The sequence below is a fragment of the Chelonia mydas genome, chromosome 10 (genome assembly GCF_015237465.2).
Source record: "Chelonia mydas isolate rCheMyd1 chromosome 10, rCheMyd1.pri.v2, whole genome shotgun sequence".
Taxonomy (NCBI): domain Eukaryota; kingdom Metazoa; phylum Chordata; order Testudines; family Cheloniidae; genus Chelonia; species Chelonia mydas.
Genome location: NC_051250.2, coordinates 43,838,991 through 43,861,500, shown reverse-complemented (window position 1 = coordinate 43,861,500; position 22,510 = coordinate 43,838,991). Strand labels below are relative to the sequence as shown.

The window sequence follows — 22,510 nt, the reverse complement described above, 5'->3', positions numbered from 1 at the left end:
ATCTTGTTTCAAGCTCTACAAAAGCAGCTGTGTGGCTGGTGTGACCGGAGAGCCCATAGCTCTGATCTGGCAAGACACATCTAGCTACTGCACAAGGAAGTAGAGCAACCAGAGTATCATCCAATAACTGGATTAGCCTTTGCCCTTAACTATGTCCCCCAGATTATTTATTAACCATTCAGCTGCACCCAGGTTTTCCCCTCCAGACACAGCAAATAAACTAGGGTGTCTAGGGCAGCACTGGAGGCCTTCTGGGCCCAATGAAGTTCCTCTGGGGTAACATCAGGTGTCCCTTTGGTAGGGATGAGATCCAGACAAGAGCTCCCAGGGCATGACTGGGACTCTATGGTGGGGGTCAGGAGACTGGTCATGGGTCTCTTTGGTGATATCAAGTGCCCCTGGTGTGAGGCAAAGGATGCCTAACTCCCTGTCTGGCTAGCTGTGTGTTGTCTGCCTCGCGCTCTGTGCCCATTTGCAGACAGAGCCAGGTGCCAGGCAAAAGATTGCAAAATGTTCAAGAGAGAAAAGCTACATGAAAAAAACAATCAGCAGGGGCTGGCTTGCTTGTGATTGACAGCAATGGAAGGGACTGGTATAGCTCGGGGAGGAAGGGAGATCCTTCAGCTAGAAGCCAAGCTGCCAGTGTGCATGTCTTCTGAAAGGAGGGTCCCAGCCAGCTTGGCTGTACAGTGCTGTGAGAAGGATTTTTGGGTGAGAACTATCATATCAACCAAGAAGGTAACTTGTTAAGCAAGTCTAGGCTCTAAGATGGGTGTTATGATTTTGTATTGGATGTAACCATCCATTTGTTGCCAGCACATCTACGTGCTATTATGTGAATCTCTGGGTTTTGTTAAATAACCGTATCCTTGATTTCACTATAAATAAATGGAAGTGCTGTGAGTTAAATGGAGCTGGGAGCTGAGCTGGAACTGCTAAACCGGGGGCTCACTGCTTCTTTGGAAGCTACTGCTGGTGAATGCGGCAAGTGTCCAGTGGCTCAGGGGTGGGACGTTCCCAAGAAGGCTTGGGGGTTGGGGTGTGCCTATCATTAACCTGCAGAGTGACAGCTGGGTCTGTGAGGCCAAGATGTCAGGGCTTGTGTTAGCTGTGGCCAGCGGGGTTGGCAGGCACAGACAAGGCTCATGCTAAGGACAAGTGGTAGCAAGGTTCCTGCCACCCTAGCTACCCCGGGAAATGTCACAGGGATGCCACCTTCCTCCTGTCCCTGTTCGTCTGCACCTCCTCACTGGGTGCTCCAATGTGGTCCTCCTTCCATTCCACCTCCTTCTCCTTGTTGGACAATCCTGTGTGGTCCCTCCCCCGCTCGCTGGGCGATCCTGCTCAGTCCCTGTCCCCTCCCCTGGTGATCCCACGTGGTCCATGTCCCCTCCCCATTCACCAGGTGATCCCATGCAGTCCCTGTCCCCTGTCCCCTCTCCGGGCAATCCTGTGTGGTCCCCATCCCCCGTGCCCGTCTCTGTCTCTCTCTCCATGCAGGTCACTCATCCATCGCTTTATGCCCCCAGCATAAGAATTCTTTGCCCAGCATCACAGACTGAGGAGGGACAAGGTTGTTTCCCAGCTCCAGGGCCTCAATAGCCCAGGTAAGAGCTACTTCTGGCTTTAGTGCTCTTGCATCACTGGAGCTGGGTGGGTGATAGGAAAGTTCCCCTGTCTGCCGGGCTGGCTCATGAGTCATGGCTGGGGCTGTTTTCCCTGCGGTATTTTTGAATGCTAGTAAATATAGGGGTTTGGGTTGGGCCCTAGGGAAGGTTTGGGCCAGTTCCTTGGGGTAGAAGCCAACATTCATTGTGTGTTACAGTAGCACGTACAGGCGCCCCAGACAATGTGTGAGGAGAGAGAGAGCTTGAGGACAAGACCAAGGAAAGAGGAGAAGATGTGATGGCTGCACATCAGATCCCTGAAGCTGGTGAGTGGGATCCATTGTCATCCCTTGTAGCAAATGGGCTACACAGATCCCTATCTGAGTTTGCCCCCAGGTATATAGACTCACAGGGGAGTGAAGGGGGGGGCAATATATGATGAGTCAGGTTCACAGACACGTGCCGGCTGCTCCAATGATACAAAGCAGCCATAACTCCACTCAGCGTGCCAGCTAACCCTGATGTCCCCCAGGGGAACTTTATTGAGCCCAGATGGCCTCTGGTGCTGCCCCTGACGTACTAGTTTATTTGCTGTTTCTGGGTGTAACAGTGCTGCCTTTGGCGGGACACTACTGAGAGTATCAGTTCAGGACAAATTGCTTAGAGCAGGGTAGTCACAACCCAAGGCTGGGGTTCCTCCTCTTCTAAGGCACACCAAACCAGCCAAACAGAGAGGACTTCGGTTTTACCCCACTGGCTAACCAAAAGTCATACAAACAACTCCTTTAGATACTCCAGTTCCCTTGTATCACCACCAGCAACCACTCCTTATGGGGCCAAAAGGTTATGAAAACCAATACCCCAGTAAAAGAAAAATGGTTCTCCCGATCCCAAAGGACCAAGCCACAGACCCGGGTCAATATACAAGTCAGATCTTATCCACAAATCACTCTGTTGCCAGTCCTTTAGGATCTAAAAATCTAAAGGTTTATTCATACAAAGAAAGAAATAAAGATGAGAGCTAGAATTGGTTAAATGGAATCAATTACATACAGTAATGGCACAGTTCTTGGTTGAGGTTTGTAGCAGTAATGGAATAAACTGCAGGTTCAAATCAAATCTCTGGAGTACATCCACAGCTTGGATGAGTCATTCAGGCCTTTGTTCAGAGCTTCAGTTTGTAGCAAAGTTCCTCCAGAGGTGAGAAGCAGGATTGAAGACAAAATGGAGGGGTTTCCAGAGCCTTTTATATCCTCTGCCATGTGGAAGGAAACCCCTTTGTTCTTACTGTGGAAAAGCACAGCAGCAAGATGGAATTTGGAGTCACATGGTCAAGTCACATGTCCATGCATCACTCAGTTTGCAGGGGGCAGCCGTTGCTCACATGCTACCTTGAACATCCCAGGAAGGCTCCTCAGATGTGGATTGGAGTCTCCCGAGGTCCATTGTCAGTTAAGTGTTTCTTGATGGGGCACTTAGTCAGAATAGTCCTTTCTCAAGAAGCTGACCAAATGCTTCACTGATGCTACTTAGAATCAAACACACTGAGATACAAGTACATAGCCAATATTCATAACTTCAAATACAAAAATGATACACACATACAGACAGAATAATCATAACCAGCAAATTACAACCTTTCTATAGACACCTTCTTGACCTCCTTTATACAAGATTTGGACCTTGGTTGCAACAATGATCTATATGGTCACAGTTCATGTCAACGTCACATGGGGGAAAAACCTGGATGCAGCTGAATGATTAATAAATAATCTGGGGCAGGTAGTTACAGGAAAAGGCTAGTCTAGTTATTGGGTGGTGTTCTGTTTGCTCTAACCACTTCCTTGTGCAGCAGCTAGAAGCGTCTAATCAGATCAGCGCGACAGGCTCTCGGGTCAGAGCCCCCACTCAGTTGCAGGTTGAAACAAGGTAACACTTTACTTTTTCTGTTCAGTTCCTTTTTCTAACAGCGCAGTGTCTCCACGCGCGTACCTTGGCGGTTCTGTGGCAGGACTGGTACCAGACTTGTTAACTGCAGATCAGCGCGGGAAGTCCGGATGTCTTAAACCTTTTCCCATTAGCAACTATCTGTCTTTGGCTCATGCTGCTGCCCCTCTGCAGTGCTTGTATGTGTGTTTGTGTGGGGTCTCTTCTGTCCTTGCACAGTCCCGGTCTGCACTGATTTGAAGCCAGATGCACTAACGTGATCACTGAGTAAATGTCCTACTGCAGCCAATGAGCTTTATGTCGCCCAGTTTCTTCGGTGACTGTGGAGCTATTGCTCTAGGAGCAGCGTTCAAAAAATCTTCTGCTCATAGCAAGTAGGAATTGCAGCTGAGGAAGTGGGGAGGAAGGAGCAGATGGCTGACAGAGCAGGCAGAGCGGGGAATGCCAGGGGGACTGGGAGTCCTGGGGTCAGGAGGAGCAGGAAACGGGCGAAAGTAAAAGCGGGGGAGAAGCAGCAGCTATGGAGGAAGATGAAGCTGCGAATGTTTTGTTGAAGGGGAGGGCAGGACAGAGAGTGAGGAGTTTGTTTGCACACAGCTAGGGTTACCAAAAAGAGGACACTGCGGGGCGGCGGGAGAGTTGGAGGGGGGAAGGGCGTGAAGAGGGGTGTTGGAGGGGGATATAGGTGGGGATGCTGGAGGAGGTATTTGTGGGGTGCTGGAGGGGTTGCATGTACTGGGAGGGGTACCTGGGAGGTGCAGGAGGGTTGTGTATTCTTTGGGAGGTGCTGGAGAGGATATCTGGGGGCTGCTGGAGAGAGGGTACAGTTGGAGAAGTTGAAGGAGCTGGGGGTACCTGCGGGGGGGTATTCACTGGAGGTGGGGGCAGTGTCATTAGGGTGACCAGAGTCCAGACAGCAAATGTGAAAAATCGGGATGGGGGTAGGGGGTAATAGGAGCCTATATAAGACAAAGACCCATAAATCGGGACTGTCCCTATAAAATCAGGACATCTGGTCACCCTAAGTGTCACTCCCTGTCATGGTGGCAGGGGGGCTGGCGCAAGCTCAGGACGCAGCAACAGCCGGAAGTCAGCGCCTCCCTGCAGGACTCCCTTCCCCGGTCTGGGAGCCAGGGCCTGGGTGGGTGGGATCCAGTAGGTGTGGCTACAGGGGAATGCAGGTAGGGACCAGTGGACCAATCGGGGCTCTTTCTGAGCTGCAACCTCTGCTCTGCAAAAATCCCAGACATTGCCTGTTATTTCAAAAATCTGCCCAGACAGAGGGTAGAGAATCTTAAAAGAGGCAATGTCTGGGAAAACCTGGACTTATGGTAACCCTACTCACAGCATGTGCAGGGTGAGGGGGAGTGTGCTGTAGCCCTTATAATATTGCTAGGTTGGTATTGCCAGTGATATCTTAGACCAGAGTGACCTGTGCCAAAGGTTTGCACTCCCTAATGACCACAGTATCAGAATTAGCAGGGTGCGAATCACCCTGAGGCATGTCATTAGGTTTGGAGACTCTAGGAACGCCCAAGGAACGACAGCAATGACCACAATAATAGTCACAAGTTCTCAATCGACATTTAATTAATAATTGCATTGAACAGATGAACAAAGCCCCAACTCCTGAAATGTACACAAAGAAAGTGACAGACCATAAGTCATCTAGCACCAGTATTTTCATACTCACATCCCCAAGGGTGCTGTAGAGTTGGATTGATCTCTCAACAGATGGTCATCTGTGGAGGGTCTGCAGATGGGTTTTTCTTCCCTGTTCATGCTGGGGAATCCCTTCTATCCTTTGTTACACTCACATCTATAACCCTTATGCATATACATGAAGGTTCCAACCCCTTTCCTCTTATCTTCCACACCCCATGAAATTTGGGGTACCCTGCTTTTCAAAGATTATCCTCTTAATTCCCCTTATTTTCATGAGTATTTATGTCAACAAGGCCCCATGGTAACCTGTGGTTGCTGCAGAACATCTGGTGAGGTTACATTTGGGCATCTTGTAGTGGAGCATTGTGTCATATTTTCCCAAACATCACCTATTGGTACATATTTTACAGTAATCTTGTAACTTTATTGGTACAGGGTTACTGCTGGGGCACCTTATCATGTCAACCCTTCTTAGGTCTAAGGTGGCTAAACTAAAAATCTTATGGGCCTCAACCTGCAGGCCTAGCATTATAGCCTAACTGCTTACATACTCATCACTCACAAATATATCAGCCTTACACCCCTATCCTATTTTTTCCTACACTTGTACCTACAACTGAAATCTATCCATCGCACATGGGCAGCAGATATAGTAGGCCAGGGGAAGCTTAGCCTCCCCAGTGGCACAGCCATTGACCTGCTGCCTTTGAGAGCATGGACCTCTGGGCCGTGCTGGCCCCACCTGTGCTCTGCCCCGAGGCCCCCTCCTGCTTTCCCCCTGTGGCCACGCTTGCACTCCAACTTTCCCGTCCCTGCTCAACCCCTCCCCCAAGGTACCCTCTGCTCACTGAATCCCTCCCCTCTTCCATAGGGTGAAGAAGAGGAGGGACGCAGCGGGCAGTGAGGGTCTCTGGGGAGGGCAGTAGAGCAACTCAGCGAGTGGCAGGCAGGTGGGGGGGGGCCTTTGGAGGAGGGAGGGTGGAGGAGAGGAGGGATGTGGTGAGTGGCAGGCAGCGGGGAACTCAGGGCCGGGGGCGTGGAGGAAGGGAGGGATTCAGCAGGCAGTGGGGACCTCAGCGGAGAAGGGAAGAGATGTGGTGGGGCAGAACGACTCAGCGAGCGGCAGCCAGGCAGGCCTGTGGGAGAAGAGGGGTGGTGAGGAGGAGGGACGTGGCAGGCGTCGGAGACCTCTGGGGAGTGGGGTGGAGGAGGTGAGGGCCTCGGGGGGGCAGTAGGGGTCTCGGGGGAGGGAGGGGTGGAACGACTCAGCGACCAGCAGGTGAGGGGGCTGAGCGGGGGTGGAGCGTGGGCGGGGCCTTGGGGGAGGAGGCCGAGTGGAGGCAGGGTCTTGGGGTGGAGCAGGGGACAGGGTCACGGTCCAGGTGCCAGGGGAGCATCTGGCATTTGGCCAGCTTCCCCAAATGCTGGAGCCATGTGCTGCCCATGCCATCACACACTGAGTAAATATGAATTAACCACAACAATAAATCTTGTGCTGCCTCTCGGGGTGGGGGGGAGAGGGGGGGTTGACTCCCGTTGGGTCAGGGAGGGGCTCAGATGCTGGGGGAGTGGGAGCCAGAGCAGACGTCGCCTAGCATTCAGGACAGAGCCAGCTCAAGTGTAGGTGGTTGGTTACAAAGCCACCTTCCAGCCAGGAGCCACAGCGTCCTTGCCCTTCTATCCCCCCCCGCAGTGCCATATGTCCCCTGTTCTGTCTCACCCTCCCCTCCCAGTTTCGTCCATGACTGAGGGTAGCTGATCTCTGGTTTTGTTTTCACAGATGGGCGGCATTTTTTCAACGGAGGTGAGTGCAGCATGGTTTCTTGGGCCCCCCACAGGCTGCAGTCCAGAGCCAGCACCGGCTCCGCTTCACAGGCTCTACTGTCACGCCAGCCACGTGAGGGCAGGGATGGCTTCTGGTTAAGGCAGTGCCTGGCATGCAGGAGAACAGGGATTGGAGTCATGGAGTCTCTCTGGCCTCAAGCTGTAAAATGGGGTAACAAGTCCGCCTTTGTTTGTTGGCTAATTAGATTGTAAATTCCCCAGGGCAGAGACTAGCGCTCACCATGTTGTGTATGGAGAACAGCTAGCACCACGGGGCCTGATCTTAGCTGGAGCCTGTAGGTGCTACTGTAACACACACAATATTTAGCCCACATGTGCTAGAAACCCCCCACACCCCTCTCCCACGCACATACAGAGGATGTATTACTGAGTAGTTACCAGCTTACTGCATCCCTCGTCCTCAGGGAAAGGAAACAAGCATCAAAGGTTCAGTCACTGGAGAGTAACTGCCTAAGGGACCAAGGAGCACAAACCCCAGGGCCTTTCCCCAGGCGCTTCAGGCTAGATTCACAAAAGGGACTTGGACTCAGCGCTGTGACATCTAACTGCTGGGCCCAAGTTAGGCGCTCAGGCTCCCCAGACAACACACAAGGAGAGTTAGGCACCTAAGACAGGGATTCTCAGACAGTGAGTGGGGGGGGCTGCCCAGGAGTGACATGCAGTGGAAAGGGGTGAGGCTGCAGGGCCAGATCCGTAGGGTACTTAGGTGCCTGACTGACAGGCTGGAGGGAGGCCCCTCCCTCTGCCCAGGATTCTCCACCACGACCCCTCTCTGCAGTTAGAAACCGAAGCCAGGTCAGCCCTTTCTCAGAAAGAACCAGAGAGGGGCACACCCCCATTACAGCCCATGGGCTGGTGGTTAGGGCACTCACATGGTTCAAGTCCTCACTTCAAATCAGTCAGAGCAGGGATTCAAATCTGGCCTGCCCACATGCCAGGTGAGTGCCCCAGCTACTGGGTAGACGGACATACATTCAGCCAAGCCAGCCTCCAAAATTCCCAGTCTGTTCGACACCAGCTCCCTTTTGTGAGGCGCCCGAACCAGTAAGTGTGCAGAGTAGGCCTATGGGATCGGGCCTTGCAGGCCAGATAGGCAGGGGAACATCTGCTTTGAGAATCCCACTGGTGAGCCAGAGCTCTGGGTAGCAGGGCAGTGTCAGGATGTAGGGGCCTCTGCACATGCCCCAGGCAACTCAGGTGGCAGCTGAATGGGGGTGCTGTGAATGTCAGAGCGCCTGGCTGTTGGAGGTAGGTGCCTAAGTCCCTTTGTGAATCCAGCGGCTAGGCCACAGGGCTCCTGGGAATCTCACCCACCAGCTCTTCCTACCCGTTCAGAGGGAATGACCAGAAGCCTCACACACTGTCTAACCCCCTTTCAGCACATCACGGACATGCTCCTAGGAGCACTAGAAACGTTGGGCTGGAAGGGACGTGGTGAGGTCATCTGGCCCAGCCCCCTGCATTCAGGCAGGCCCAAGTCAACCTAGAACATCTCTGACAGGGGTTTGTCTGACCTGGTCTTAGAAACTGCCAGTGATGGGGATTCCACAACCTCCCTTGGAAGCCTGTTCCGATATTTATCTATCCTTAGCGTTACAAACCTTTTCCCTAATATCTAATATAAATCTCCCTTGCTGCAGATTAAGCCCATTACTTCTCGTCCTACCTTCTCGTCCTACCTTCAGTGGACATGGAGAGCAATTGATCATCATCGTCGTTATAGCTGCCTTAGCATATTTGATGACTTATCAGGTTTTTCCCCACAATCTTCTCTCAAGACTAAACATACCTGGGTTTTTTTTTAACCTTTCGTGATAGGTCTGGTTTTCTAAGCCTTTAAGCATTTTTCTGTTGATTCCTTTGGATGACCACAAATTTGGCCACATCTTTCTTAAAGTGTGGCGCTTAGAACTGGACAAAATACCCCAGCTGAGGCTTCACCAGTACTGAGTAGAATGGGACAATTACCTCCCATGTCTTACATATGACATTGCTGTCAAAACACCCCAGAATTATATTAGTCTTTTCCACAACTGCATCACAATATTGGCTCATATTCAATTTGTGATCCACTATAATCCCCAGATCCTGTCCAGCAGTACTGCTGCCTAGCCAGTTATTTCCAATTTTGTAGTTGTGAATTTGATTTTTCCTTCCTAAGTGTAGTACTTTCAACTTGTCTGTATTGAATTTCGTCTAGTTGATTTCAGATCAATGCTCCAATTTGTCCAGGTCCTTTTGAATTCTAACCTTGTTCTACAAAGTACTTCCGCCCCATGCTACTATGGTGTCTTCCCATAAATGCCAGAAGCATAATCTCCACTTTGTTATATTGACTAGTACTGGACCCAGGACAGAATATCCTGAGCGACCCTACTAGACACATCCTCCTCTTTGACAGCGAACCATTGATAACTATGCTTTGAGGGAAGTTTGTCAATCAGTTGTGCACCCACTTTACAGTAGGTAATTTCATCTAGACCACATTGCCCCACTGAGAGCACTCAGGACATAAATAGGTTTTGCCACATGGATGGTTCCTTGCTCATTTGCAGGATAGGTGTTAGCCAGGCAGGAGCCATGCTGAAAGGTGGCCAGCCTTCCATGGCATCACACAGGCACCGAATAGCTCTAAGGCAGAAGCATCTACAGGAGTCACAAGGACAAACATTTACACAGAGCCCAAGAAACACTCCCTGAACAAACCAAAGCACACCCTGGTTCCCCAGCTGGTGTAAATCAGTGTCGCTCCACTGTACTATGCAAATTTCCACCAAAATGTGGGCCCAATTTGCCCGGCCTAGAACCTTGCACAGTCACTTGTGCAAGGTGCATGTGAAGCACAACCATTCTGAGCAGGTAGTGTTTTATACCCATTTTGCACAAGTGTATGATATAGGGTGCAAGGCAGTTAGGCACCAGGCCTTCGATGTCTGATACATGAGCGAGCTGAAAGCAAGTATAACCCAGGTGGTTTATTACACGAAGGTGAGGCTGAAAAAGCTGGAGAACGAGGAGGCAGAGAAGAAGAGACAGCACGAGAAGGAAGAGAAGCAACGAGAGCACGAGAAGGAAGAGAAGCAGCGAGAGCGCGAGGAGGCAGAGAAGCAGCGAGAGCGCGAGGAGGCAGAGAAGCAGCGAGAGCGCGAGGAGGCAGAGAAGAAGAGAAAGCATGAGGACCGGGAAAGAGAGCGACAGCACAAGGAACGCATGCATCAGAGAGAGCTTAAAGACAAGGCCGAGGAAAGAGAGGCCCGGCGCCAGATGCAAGAGAGAGAGTATGAGGAGCAAGAGAAGAAGAGGAAGCATGAGAAGATCATCACAGAGCTGCAGAACAGACACCTGGAGTTGGTGAGTAGCAGCCCCAATAGAATTCCATCGTCATCCCTTGTAGCAAATGGGGTTACGCAGATCCCTACCTGAGTTTGCCCCCAGGTGTGGGGTCTGGAGACCCTTATAGACTGAGGGGAGTGAAGGGGGCAATATATGTGAGTCAGGTTCACAGGCATGATCCAATGACACAAAGCCATAATTCTGCTCAGCTGGCCAGCTAAACTGTGTTTAGAAGCACTTTGTGACACCAGAGTGGTACAGCCCAGCTGGGGTGTGTCTGATAGACACGCTATGAAATTACAGCCAAAGGAAGCAAGCCAAGTGGAAGGTCATCCATTTAAAGAGGGGCCTTTGCACTTTGATACCATTGCACAGGCACATTTACCAGCCTGGCTGGGATAACCATTCGGTGCCAGCTCCCGCCCTGGGTCTGCAGGGCCCCCATGATAAAATGTCAGTGGGATGGGCCCAAAGAGGAATAAGGTACATCCAGAACCTGTGCAAAAATAGCCAAACCATTGTAGACATTTCCTTCCATGTCCCGGCCAAAGAGATTAAATAACATTGAACCAAGACCAGATCCCAGCGGGACCCCCACTGGAAACACCTCCTAGGATGATGGCTCCTGAGTGACAAGTACTGTCTGAGGTCTACCCGTTAGCCAGTTTTTCAGCCATTTACTGTATTTACTGATACAATGGTTTTGTGAAATGCTGATTTTTTAATCAGAATGTCATGCAGTGCTAAGTCAAACGTCCAAAGTCCATGTATACGATGTCAACACAGTGACCGTTATCAAACTTGTGATCTCATTTACAATGGATTAGCAGCTGTGTTTGACAAGAACTGTTTCCCATAAACGATGGTGATTGGCAATAGTTACATCGCCATCCTTTAATCATTACTCGTCCCGCAACAAGCTTCCCATGACCTTGCCTGGGAGCAATGTCAGGTCAAGTGGGCTATAGTTACCTGTATCGTCCCATTTAACCGTTTAAAATATGGCAGAACATTAGCTTTTTTCCAGCCCTCCAGATCTTTGTGTGGTCCAAGGTCCAGGTGCTGCTCTGGACTAGGATGGCCACTCTTGGCCAAACTCCCTGGTGATGGGCACAGTAACAGCCTAGATACACAGAGGCACAGTAGTGGGGGTGGGGGCAAGAGGGGATGATACTTCACAGTATGACGTGCCTCTTCAGAAGACCTCATTGCACCTTTCAACTCTAGATACACAGAGGCACAGTAGTGGGGGTGGGGGCAAGAGGGGATGATACTTCACAGTATGACGTGCCTCCTCAGAAGACCTCATTGCACCTTTCAACTCTAGAGGGTGCAAGTGGCCAAATGTACATCTCCTGCTCCCTCTCTGCAGCAAGCCCCATAGCCCCAACTAAAATGGCTGCTGCCCCAGCCCTAGTGCCCATCTCAGATCCCCCAGACCAGCCAGTGATCTCTCTCTCTCTCGATCTGTCTTCCTCACAGCGCATTCTCCGCCTAACTGGTCTCTCATCCAGTAAGAATTTCCCACAACGCATTCTTCAAGATGCTCTCTCATCCACCACACGCCCCACTATGCCTGATACTCTTGAGAATGCTGATGACAGCAGTGACGATGAGGACAATGACTTGTAGTGAACTGTTCTTAATCCTTCTGAATGGAGGAACCGTGATTCCCAGCTGTGATGCCCAGTGTATTGTCGCCTAACCTGCCCAGCACAAAGCATGTAGTCCATTTGTCCTCTCACCTTCCCCTTTGCACTAATGGAATGCTTTTCCCACCCAGGGGTTTATTTCTGACTTTCCCTCTTGCTTTTTTGAGTCCTATTTATTGGCAGTGCTAATAAAGACACAAGCAACAGAATGTTGCGAATCCTTCTTATGGGCCCAACCCTGCTCCCCTGGACATCAATGACACAACTCAGATGTTGGGAGCAGGAACAGGCCCATTATGCATATTCCGGCCAGATGTTAGCCCCTCCACACTCGAGACTCATAGCATTTAAGGCCAGAAGACCCCATTGGCATAATTGAGTCTGGCCTCCCTCAGAAGCCAAGCAGGGAATCTCACCCAGTGATTCCTGCATTGAGGTGATACCGTCTGGTTGAGCTCGAGTAGATCTTTTAGAAACACACCCGGCCTTCATTTAAAGCCTGGCAGGATGTCCCTGGTAAGTGGTTCCAATGGCTAACTGCCCTCGTGTTTAAACGTTCGCACCTCACTGCCAGTCTGAATTTGTTTAGCTTCAGATTCCAGACACTGGCTCTTGTTCTGCCTTTGCTAGATCAGTGAGCCTTCGCCAAGCAGAAATCTTCTTCTCTAGGTACCTGTAAGGCCGTGATCAAGTCACCTCTTTATCTCCTCTTGGAAAACTAAGTAGATTGAGCATCTGAAGTCTAAGGCAGCGTTTGCAACTATTGACTCATTCTTTTAAGTCTTTGGTGACCCCTTTCCAATTTTTCAACCTCCTGTTTGAGGTCTGGACACCAGCGTTGACCAAGGTACCCAGCCTTGGTCTCTCCAATGCGGCATGCAGAGGTCATGCTAACTCCCCACTCCTAGAAGCCATCCATCCATTGTGAGCCCAGTTCTACTATCCCCCAACCTATGACTTTGCCAAAACTTAACTAACCCAGCTGAGTGTCCATATGCATAAGTGCCCTGTGTCAAGGGCGTCAGAGCCTTCCCAGAACTGGGGAGCCGGGAGCCCTTGCCCTGCTCCTCTTCTTCCCCAGAGGCTCCGCCCCATGCCAAGCTGGAAGCCAGAGCAGTGCCAGGGAGCCCAGTCCCCCTACCCTGGGTGGGCTGAAAGCAGCCCCCTGGCCATGTCCCCGTCCCCCAGACCTCCATCCATGGCAGGTAGAGGGACCCAGGCTCCCCATAGCTACCTGGCTGTATGGCTATCCCTGACCCAGCTCTGGCTGGGGGCGCAGGGCCTCATAGCCGCAGCCCAGCCATGGAAAGAGCCGCGTGGGCAGCTATGGGGAGCTGTGATAGACCCTCCATCTGCTTGCGGTATAGGAAGCTTAGGAGGTGGGGACATGGGCCCGGGACTGCTGTCAACCCCGCAGGCAGGTGGAAACTCCATGTGGCTCCCACAACTACCCGGGCTCTCCGACCAGGCTCCACGCTGGCCTGGCTGGGGGTGGAGGCCTAAGGGGGAAGGGGTCCAAAAAGTGGGAGAGCTATGGACCCCCTAACCCTCCCAGTTCTGGTGCCACTTTCCTGCGTCACAGTAATGGGGCTAGCTGTTCCTCTGTCCCCTGCTGGCTTCACTGAGTGCAGCCCTCTGGTGCCAGGGCTCTGTCGCTATCTCTCCGGGGAGGGAATCAATTGAGTCTTCCATTCTTAGACCAGCCCCTGGGCTACAGCACCCAGCAGAGCACCTGTGCTCACCCAGCAGGTCCGCCTGAGTCCGGCCCCTGCGGTTCTGCCCTTTGGGCGTTGCTGAGCAGCGGTGCAGTAAGCAGCCAGCCTGGTGAACCAAAGGCGGGTTTATTTGGACTGTAGGAACAAAGCACGCCGAGAACAAGCATTGTAAAACAACCGACTAAGCCCACGGCTCACCACCCCCAAGGTAGCTGCGGCCGGTCTAGCTTCTTCAGACATGCCCAGTGGGTGCCTGTGTCCCCTAAAACCCCCTGCCCCCTCCAGAACGAGTCCCTTTTAAACCCTACTCCAGGTTTTGGATCTCTTGGGGCCTTTTCGGGCCCTGGCCTTGCTGCTCAGCACCCTTAAGCCCTGAGGAGTGGCTGTGCTGGAACCATTCTTTCCCTTCCTGCATGTTTTTCCCGCAACAGGCCCTGAGAGCTTGTTTGTCCCCAAACTAACCCAATTAGCCAGACAGGAATCCCCAGTATCCAGCTCAGGCTGCAGTGTTGTGAACAGCTCCAGCTCGGTGCATACACTACCCCGCAGGCCAGCGCCAAAGCACAGGGTGTCCTCGCCAGGTACTGGCCAGAGCGCAGCCGCCAACACAGAGAAGTGTGCTTCTGCGGGGGGGATTGGGGCCTGGCAGGGAAAGGAGGGCTGTGATTGCGCACATGTAGGTTCAGTGTCCTTTTTTTTTTTTGGGGGGGTGGGGGTGGGGGTGGGGGGCGCGGCTGTCTGGCCATTCTGGACTGTGATTGGCTGGGATCCTTCCCCAGCCAGCTGATTTCCAATAGATGGTTTCTCCAGCTGTGTCCTGGAGTCCGGAATGTGCCCACGGGATCGCGAGCCGATCTGGAGCCACAGCTGGGCGCTTACGGCCTCTCCAAGTGGCTGGTACCTATCAGGGCCACGCCGCGTCGGACAGGAAAGAAACTCCTCAGCGAGGCTGCGAAGGACCTGGCTCTGGAACTGGCTGGGCCTAGGCCAGGCTGGCTCCTCCTGCTGCAAGGCATGGGGAGAACAGGACGAGCATTGGGAGCAGCACAAGGCCCTGGAGCTGGGGGCATGGACACCAGGGTCCTAGCTTACAGGATATGCAGGGACCCAGCCTGGGCCAAGCAGGATGCTGCCAGTTTTAGCTGTGGCCTGAGTGTTAGTGATGCACTTTGGTCACTCAGTGCTAGTGGGACAGGGCGGGGGGCTCTGCTTACACCCCAGCAGAAGCCGGACCCTCCAGCGACGCCCACTGGGGCATCGAGCCAAATCTGTGACCGGCCAAGCAGCCCAGCCCCCGGGTGCGGGTTGGCATCCAGAGCAAGCTGGCCATTGGCCCTGAGTCACATGCAGAGGCCTCCCCGGCTACCTGGGGGCACATTTCCAACTCAGCTCTGGGGGTGCAGTCAGGACAATACACTCAGCTCTTGGCGATGGGAGAGGGCACCACAGAGGGGAGGGACAACCCCAGGCTCCTCGGGGGCGGGGAAGAGACAGCATGGTTGCCTGATACCCCTCAGGCAGGAGACATTGCGGAGGAGTGGTGGTTCTGGGGCCCTTGACGGGTACGTGGGGGGGGTGTGGTTCTTTCATTTGCCTACCTCACCTGGCGCTCCTGCAGCAGGTAGCCATTGAGGTCCATCTCCAGTAGCCGTGGGGTGATCACCAGTGGGCTTGGCAGTGCCAGGTCCTGCTCTGGCCAGATCCCGCTGCCCCCCAGTGCTGGGAAGCTCCACAGCTTGTGGGGCCCTTCCTCCCTTGGGGTGCGCAGCCGGAGACCCCGCATGGCCAGGGGGCTGCTCACTTCCTGCAGTCAGACACAGGCACCTCATTGCTGCGTCAGGGCAGATAGCTTCCCACCTCTCCCTTTGCCAGACTGTGGCAGGGGGACCCACTGAGGAACGACTGGGGCAGAGAAGGCCAGAGGGCAGACAGGGGAGCTGTAGCCTCTTGAGTCTGCCAGTTCCATCCTGTGTGGGCAACAGGGCCTCTCCCTCTGGGTTCTGTGTCTCTGCCCCATGACCGAGACCAAGCCTGGATCTGGGGGAGCAACACTGAACCCCTACACTTACCCCAGGGATGAATGTGGCCCAGACAGGCCAGTGGCAATGCAGGCAGCACCCTCCTGCCAGGGGCAAGGGTTTGGGGTCCCTCTGATGTGCCCAGGTTGCACTGGGCCCTCAGGGCGAGGTGCCTCTCTGGGGTAGCCCACCTGGTAGCCCTAGGCCCTCCAGACATCGCCCAGCCTAGTCCTGGGGGGGTCATAGCTGGCCAGGACCCTACCTGTCCCATCAGCGCTGGCACCAGCATCTTGGGAGTGGGTTGGGGCCGAGTGTCGCTCCTTCCAGGAGGGGTTAGTGCGGTCGGCCTGGAGCAGATGGGATAAAGCCCCGGGGAGGCTGTCAGGAGGGGAGGGTAATGGGGGCTGGGAGATGATCCAGGAGCCCAGACCCACCCACCTCCTAGGGGGCTGTAATGGGGAGGGGTGAAGGGGGAGGGATCTCAAGGGAGGCTGGAACAAGAGGGGCCCCGGGAGGTTGGTTTGGAAGTGGGAGCTGCCCAGAGGAGGACGGTGGGCGGGACGAGGGCCCACAGCTGCCCTGCTCCCTGCTGCCAGAGCCAGCAATGCCAATGGACAGGGAGATCCACCCCCCACCTGGGTGTGAGCGGGCATTACCGGCCAGCCCACGGCAGCACGGGCTGGATCAGGAACAGCCCCGAACGCTCCTCCACACGCCCCAGCGTCTCGCTGAGCAGTTCTGCCAGCTGCAGCCGCCTCGCCCAGCTGCAGCGCTGCTCGCCCCGCCAGCGCTGGAGTCTCTGCCAGGGACACGGAGGAAACCGAAGTGGGGTCAATGCAGAGAGCAGGGAGTGCCAGCGCCCCAACCACCCAGCATGCCCCCAGCACATGCAGACACACACTGCCAGGACCCCCACACTCCAAAGGGACCCCGAGCACCCCGCTCAGCCACACCCTGCTAGCGGCCTCTGGCCACAGACCCACTGATCCACCCGCTCAGAGCAAAGCGCCTCTGGGCTCCAGCCAGGGAGCGAAGGAAACAGGGCTGCAGAGCCGTCCTAGCCAGCCCTACCTGCTGCCTCAGCCCTCGGAGTCGCCCCAGCACACTGTGTGCCTTCACGCAGCCACAACTGCCCTGAAGTTGCTCCAGGGTTTCTTCTGCCTCCTTCATGCAGACATGGGCCAGGTAACCCCTCACCAGGCCCTCGAACCTCTGGCGGCGGAGCCATCGGAAGCCCCCCATCAGCAGGCTGGCGTCCTGCCGGGGAAGATGGCCCCTGAGCACAGCACCACTGCAGCCCGGCATGGTCCTGTTCTTGCTACATTGGGGTTCCCGGGGACCCCATTACACCCTCCATATTGTCTGCAGTAGACCCCAGTAGTCAGCTCAGATGCTGTTCTAGGCAGCCCACCCAGGAATCATGGCAGAGCCCTCATGGGCTAAATGTAGCTTGGCCTTCCCTGGATCCGGGTGAGGCACAGGGCTCTCTTAGCTCATTTCCTGCTTGAAGGCAGCAGGATTCTAGTGGTCAGAGCACAGGGCAGGGCGTGGAAACTGCCATGGACTCCTGGGGTGGCCTCACAGTTTCCTCATCTGTCTCCCTGGAGGCGTGAGGATGTGGAAGGTATTTGGAGACACTCCGATGAAAGGGCGAGACACATTCTAGACTTGGCCTCTCTGAGCTAATGGGCCCCACTCACTCATCTGCCGTTCGGTGGAAGGCCATTGACCCAGGGCAGGGAGCGCGGGGGGAGCCAGCTAGAGAGATTATCACATGAGTTGTTTGACATTCCTCCTCCCCGCATTTAGATGGTGGGTGACTCCGGCCACCCCAGCTCCCAGATGAAGGGAAAATGCCCCTCCCGTTGCCAACGGTTAGAGGCCGTGAGTGAGAGCGGCTCAGTGCCAGTGCAGGAAGCAGAGGGATGCCAGGGGAGGTGTCTGCTGGTAGCTTCCATTGCCAGCAGGTGATTCCTGCCATTCCTCCAGGCTCGGCTGGTGTCTGAGAGCAGGCTCACCTACCTGGTACAGGCCCCATGGCACCTGGCCTCTGCATACGCCTTGGTTCAGCACCCGTCTGTTGTGCAGCTCGTCCTGCTGAGTAAACAGGACCCTGGGGGCTCTCCTCTTGGTCCCGGCGCTGCCAGGCTTGGACCTGGGACTCAGCCCCACTCCTGCGCTCACCAGCCGGCCTTGGGTTAGCTAGACAAGAACGGCAGGAGATGGTTAGCAGTAGCAACCCCCAGGCCTAGCTCCCCCGGCAGTGTGAGCACAGCTCCACTCCAGCCAATGGTGAATCACCACACGGGGGCGCTCTTCCCTCCACCAGTGCTGAGCCATGCCCCAGGACAAGCACTGGAGTGCCCATCCTGAGCACAAGAGCTGGCCAGTGAGTGGCCAGACCAACAGACACTGGGTGCGAGAGCAGGGTGCCAGCCATCGCTAGCTGTCTGGCTGCCTCTGTGGCTGGGCACGCAGAGACCTGGGGGTGGGATGCTGGCTGTTCATGCCCCCACTGTTCATTGCAGCTTGGGAGGCACCACGCCACCTTGGCTCCCTGCACTGACTTGTGCCAGGGGCAGCTCAGCCAGTCCAGGGGATTTGGGCCTGTACTGCCCACCCCGGCCTCCCAAGCTCCCTTACCGGGACAGCATGGGAACTGTGCCTTCCTCCTACAGGGCGCTGGTCCAGAGCCAACGGGCTGAAACGAAGGGGAGAAAGAGCTGGGTAAGCAGCGAGGCACCTGGTCCCACAGAGCACTGGGGAGCTGAACTGTGTGCCCGGCAGCAGGGAGCTCGGGAACTGGGACGACGCTCCCCAACCACTTACCCTGCTCCACCCAGGGCAACGCCTTTTCCCAGAGCTGGTGCCGCAGCTCTCCCTTGATCTGACGTCACGTCCTGCGGCTGGAGCAGCATCTTGTCATTATTGCATATACCTTCAAGCAAGCTGTAAAAAACTGGAAGCCACAGAAGCTGATCTTGCCTGTTGCTCTCCCTCCACTGTCCCCAGCACCCCCGACAGATAAACCCCTTCTTCCGACACTGGCACACTGCGATAACACTGGTCACCATGGCAGTAACACAGCACAATGCACATTGTGCTAGGAGCTGTATGGAGTCGGTGCCGGACTGTCTAGTCTGCTGGGTTTCTACAACCCCAGTGCAATGGGGCCCTAGGTATCACTATACCAGGATCATTAACAAACTAACAGTGTCTTGGTGCTACTCCCTAGTGGTCAGTAGAGTTGAGGTCGGGCAGGTCACCCAGGGGAGTGAATCCTAAAGCAAGATGCTTGCATGAGAGAGCCCAGGGCTGGAGGGATCTCAGACCAGTCAGGGCTTTACTGATCTGATGATCATTGCACCCAGCAGTGACCAGACACCCGAGCACCTGCGCTAGGAGCTGATGTCAGCCCAGCAGCTCGTGAAGGGGACAGCTCAGTTCTGCAGTGGCTGGAGGTTCCACAGGCACCGGCTGGGGTGCCAATGCGGGCAGTGAAGCTGGAACTCCAGCCAGACTTTCCAGTTTCTGGGTGTCACAAAACTGAGATATCCTAGGGTATCTGATAGATCTGGATCACTGGCCGTGTACTCGCTGCTTTTACAACCTGGACCTAGCACAACTGCCCAGCTGCTGTACAAGCAGGCCACTCCTGCAAGCCTGGGCAGGAGCACCGGGGGGCTGCAGGGAGCAATGCCAGGAGGGTGCCAGCGATTTCAAACCCAGAGGGCTGCTTGGGAGAGCTGGGAGCAATCAGGGCCGCCCAAGATCACATTGGCAGGAACGTGACCCAGGAAAGGAACAGAAGCAGCTCAGCTTCACAGTCAGCTGCTCTGGAGACCGCACCCAGCGCTGTAAAGCCCCCTGGGCAGCCTTGCCATGCCTGGCTGGGAGTCTCAGGCCCGGCGAGTCCCGTACCTAGGGTAGCGTTCCCAAGCAGTGTGCAGATTTCAGCTCCGGCTGCGTCCTCCGGGGCTGCTGGGAGCGCTGTCATCAGCGTACCACACGGGCCGTCCAGGAGCCGAGCCAGCGCATGGAGCTCTGCAATCCAAGCACTAACGGGTCAGCCGCTCAAGCACGATCATTGCGCGGCACCTTCCAGCCGAGGGCACCAGCACATGGGTCAGCAGCGGGGACCGAGCTCGGACCTGCTGGATCCAAAACCACAGCCCCTACTGCCTGAGCTGAAGGGCAGGGCCAGGAGCACCAAGGCCCAGCTCACCCACACGGTCCGCCCACCAGAGACGGAGGCAGCGGGCTACGGGAGCACCCAAAGTGCTTCCTGTACATGCACCAGCTCAGCCTCGCCACCCCTGGGCCACAGAGGGGGGCAGTGACTCGGCTGGGGTCTACAGGCAGCACATGGCACAGCCAGGGCTGGAACCCAGGAGTCCTGATGCCCATTGCCCTGCTGTAACCATGACTCTGCTCCCGGCGTTACCATCAGTGGATTTACCAATTGCTCGCCCACTACGCTGTCTAGGTAGCCTATAGCTGGCCACGGCCCTACCCCAGGCTGGGAGGGTAAATACATTGAATAGGGATGGGACCAGATACGGACCTTAGCTAGTCCCAGGCAGGACTAGCCTGCTGGGGTGGCAGGGCCCCAGGAACAGGCTGCTCCTGCTAACTCTAGGGCCTCTGCCCTCCGGTTAATGAGTGCGCTGCCTGCCTATGCGCCATGGCTTGCTACGGACACACCAGGGGCTGCTGCTGCCTTTCCCCCCGTTCCTGGTGGCTTCACCTTTAGCGATAAGTCCTGCCTTCAAGGTCTCTATGAAGGCCACCACGCAGCTGTCGGCTCCACGGTGTCCCGCTGCAGGCGCTGGGGCTGCCCCGCCGTGGGACTGGGACAGGGCATCTGGGGAAGCACCTGGGTCAGGTGGAGACAGGGTCAGTCCTGGCCATGGAAGGGCAGGCACCATTCTGGGCAGCAGAGCACAGCGGGGCTCCTCTCTGGGCATACCCGCATGACTGCTTGTGGGGGGAGGGGTTAGGGTCCCTAGTGGGCTGGGCACAACCCCGGCTCCCCACGGCTGCATGGCTCTTCAGGGTGCCAAGCAGAGGCTGTGATCGAGGGGGCATTGCCTGGGCATGGCAGAGCCAATCCTTGTGCTGTAGACAACACCCCCTGGCCCTGTAAATGCCACCCAGGCACTTGGGGAGCAGGGCCTAGAACCCCCACCCATCTGCTCCCCAAAGTCAGGCCTCTGCTGTCTGATCTCAAGGAGGTCGGCTCCCTTCGCTGCTGGCAGTAGCAATCCCTTCACCCACCACAGGGGCCTCGCTTCTACAAGGCAACATGCCCAGAGACACACAGTATGGGATGCCAAGGAGGCATGCCCACCCTACAATACACAGGCAGTGCTGGCTTCCCAAGGCAAGCCATGGGGATGACGGGCCCGATCCTGCAGTCTCAGGCAGACCCCCCGCAACATCACCTGAGGGCACTGCCCCCCAGCATGCCTGTGCCAGGCTGTCCTTGTCCCTCTCTAGCATCACCCTGAGGGCCTGCCTGGCCTGGGCACAGAGGAGGCACATGCTGGTGAAGGCTGTCTGCAATATGTCCCACCCACCTGCTCTGGGGGCGCCCCCATGTCTGGTGGGCCCTGGGGAAGGAGCGGCTCCTCCAGCAGGGGTGGGGGGCAGAGTCAGCTCAGGGAAACCTCTGGCCTCCAAAGCCAACTGCGATCCAGCTGCAAACATCTGGAAATCAGACCAAGAATCCCCAAAGTCACCATGGCAGCAGCAGCGCCCACCTTGGGGCACCGGAAAAGGCAGTGATGTTGCCAGGCTCCCGGCCACCCCCGTGCTCTGTCCAGCCCCATTCAAAACGCTGCTGAAAATCCCTTTCCAGCCCATCGCTCTGCCCCCCGCCCACGCTGCTCCAGTCCGCTCCACGCTGCTCCTCTGCTCAGCTCACACCAAGTCTCTGCCCTGCCCCCTCCACTCTGCCAGGCTCAGCTGCTGCGCCACCCCCCACCATGCCTGCGACGTCACCTCACCTGTGGGGCTGTCTCCACTCGCTCAGCCGGCTGCACAGGCTGCGTCTGCTGCACCATCTCCACCGGCTGCATTGGCAGGTTCTGCAGCACTGTCTCCAACTGCTGAGCGGTCTCCCCTCGCTGCGCTGGCTGCCCCCGCTGGGACGTCTCTGCTGGGCACGTCGTCTCCGCTGGGTGCCATGTCTGCTGCAATAATCTCTGCCCCTCCTAGAGCACAGGACAGACAACCCCGCCCCAGCACTCGTGCAGGTCCCAGGCCACCCCAGCCTGCCCTTCCACACACAGGGCAGGTGCGGATTTTGGCTATGCGGTCCCCCCGGCGAGGGACAATCCCGGCAATGCGTGCCTGCTGGAGCACGCCCGGCTGGGAGGCCATGCCCAGGCCTGTCACACACCCGGCATCCAAGCAATGAACCCCCTGGACCCACAGATCCTGGAGAGCCCCATGGAGCTTGGACACTCCCTCACATGACAGGCAGCGACTCGGGAGAATCTGAAATCTCCTCTCTTCCCCGAGGAGATCTTGTGCCCCCTGAACCAGCCCCCACCCCCCACCATGCCAGGCCCTGCAAACACCCACCTCCTCCCACTCAGCTGCCATGGTCCTGCAGTGCCTCTCCCAGTGCTCTGTGTCCTCATGGCTTTGCAGTCGGGCTGCAGCTAACTTTGCCTCCAGGGCGGCCAGGAACTGGAAGCCACAAGCCAGCACTCAGACTGAGA

The 22,510-nt window shown here is 55.6% G+C and overlaps 2 protein-coding genes across 9 annotated transcripts; one reads left to right on the top strand and one right to left on the bottom strand.

Annotated features, from left to right (window-relative positions):
* The first annotated feature begins 3,153 nt into the window (after nt 1-3,153).
* LOC114019018 (putative uncharacterized protein DDB_G0271982) lies at nt 3,154-12,255 on the top strand. Of its 4 annotated transcripts, none has more exons than XM_043523850.1 (5): nt 3,154-3,536; nt 7,000-7,023; nt 10,053-10,111; nt 10,166-10,415; nt 11,880-12,255. In XM_043523850.1, exons 2-5 carry the CDS (start codon nt 7,000-7,002, stop codon nt 12,027-12,029), a joined length of 483 nt encoding a protein of 160 aa, XP_043379785.1. In that variant the 5' UTR covers nt 3,154-3,536; the 3' UTR covers nt 12,030-12,255. The 4 variants fall into 4 exon arrangements, with proteins under 4 accessions (XP_043379785.1, XP_043379784.1, XP_043379786.1 ...); XM_043523849.1 differs by having other exon boundaries at nt 3,155-3,536; nt 10,053-10,089; nt 10,123-10,415; XM_043523851.1 differs by having other exon boundaries at nt 3,155-3,536; nt 10,193-10,415.
* A 1,619-nt stretch (nt 12,256-13,874) lies between these two features.
* LOC119567209 lies at nt 13,875-22,505 on the bottom strand. Of its 5 annotated transcripts, none has more exons than XM_043523840.1 (13): nt 22,371-22,504; nt 21,791-21,997; nt 21,362-21,491; nt 20,530-20,658; nt 19,704-19,826; nt 18,612-18,741; nt 18,426-18,483; nt 17,805-17,984; nt 16,854-17,039; nt 16,439-16,581; nt 16,045-16,129; nt 15,368-15,568; nt 13,875-14,769 (listed from the first exon to the last, which is right to left on the bottom strand). In XM_043523840.1, exons 1-13 carry the CDS (start codon nt 22,389-22,391, stop codon nt 14,062-14,064), a joined length of 2,301 nt encoding a protein of 766 aa, XP_043379775.1. In that variant the 5' UTR covers nt 22,392-22,504; the 3' UTR covers nt 13,875-14,061. The 5 variants fall into 5 exon arrangements, with proteins under 5 accessions (XP_043379775.1, XP_043379776.1, XP_037767068.2 ...); XM_043523842.1 differs by having other exon boundaries at nt 14,483-14,769; nt 15,363-15,568; XM_043523841.1 differs by lacking the exon at nt 16,854-17,039 and having other exon boundaries at nt 22,371-22,505.
* Nucleotides 22,506-22,510: the final 5 nt, after the last annotated feature.

Bases quoted from the DNA above. Each gene is read 5' to 3' on its own strand.
- LOC114019018 (XM_037911549.2), top strand. From the start codon at position 7,000: ATGGGCGGCATTTTTTCAACGGAG. The intron at 7,024-10,052 runs GTGAGTGCAGCA...TATTACACGAAG, and splicing joins GCGGCATTTTTTCAACGGAG to GTGAGGCTGAAAAAGCTGGA. The intron at 10,416-11,879 runs GTGAGTAGCAGC...TCTTCCTCACAG, and splicing joins AGAACAGACACCTGGAGTTG to CGCATTCTCCGCCTAACTGG.
- LOC119567209 (XM_043523840.1), bottom strand. From the start codon at position 22,391: ATGGCAGCTGAGTGGGAGGAG. The intron at 19,827-20,529 runs GTGAAGCCACCA...CTTGGATTGCAG, and splicing joins GGCAGGACTTATCGCTAAAG to AGCTCCATGCGCTGGCTCGG. The intron at 16,130-16,438 runs GTAATGCCCGCT...CATCTGCTCCAG, and splicing joins GTGCTGCCGTGGGCTGGCCG to GCCGACCGCACTAACCCCTC.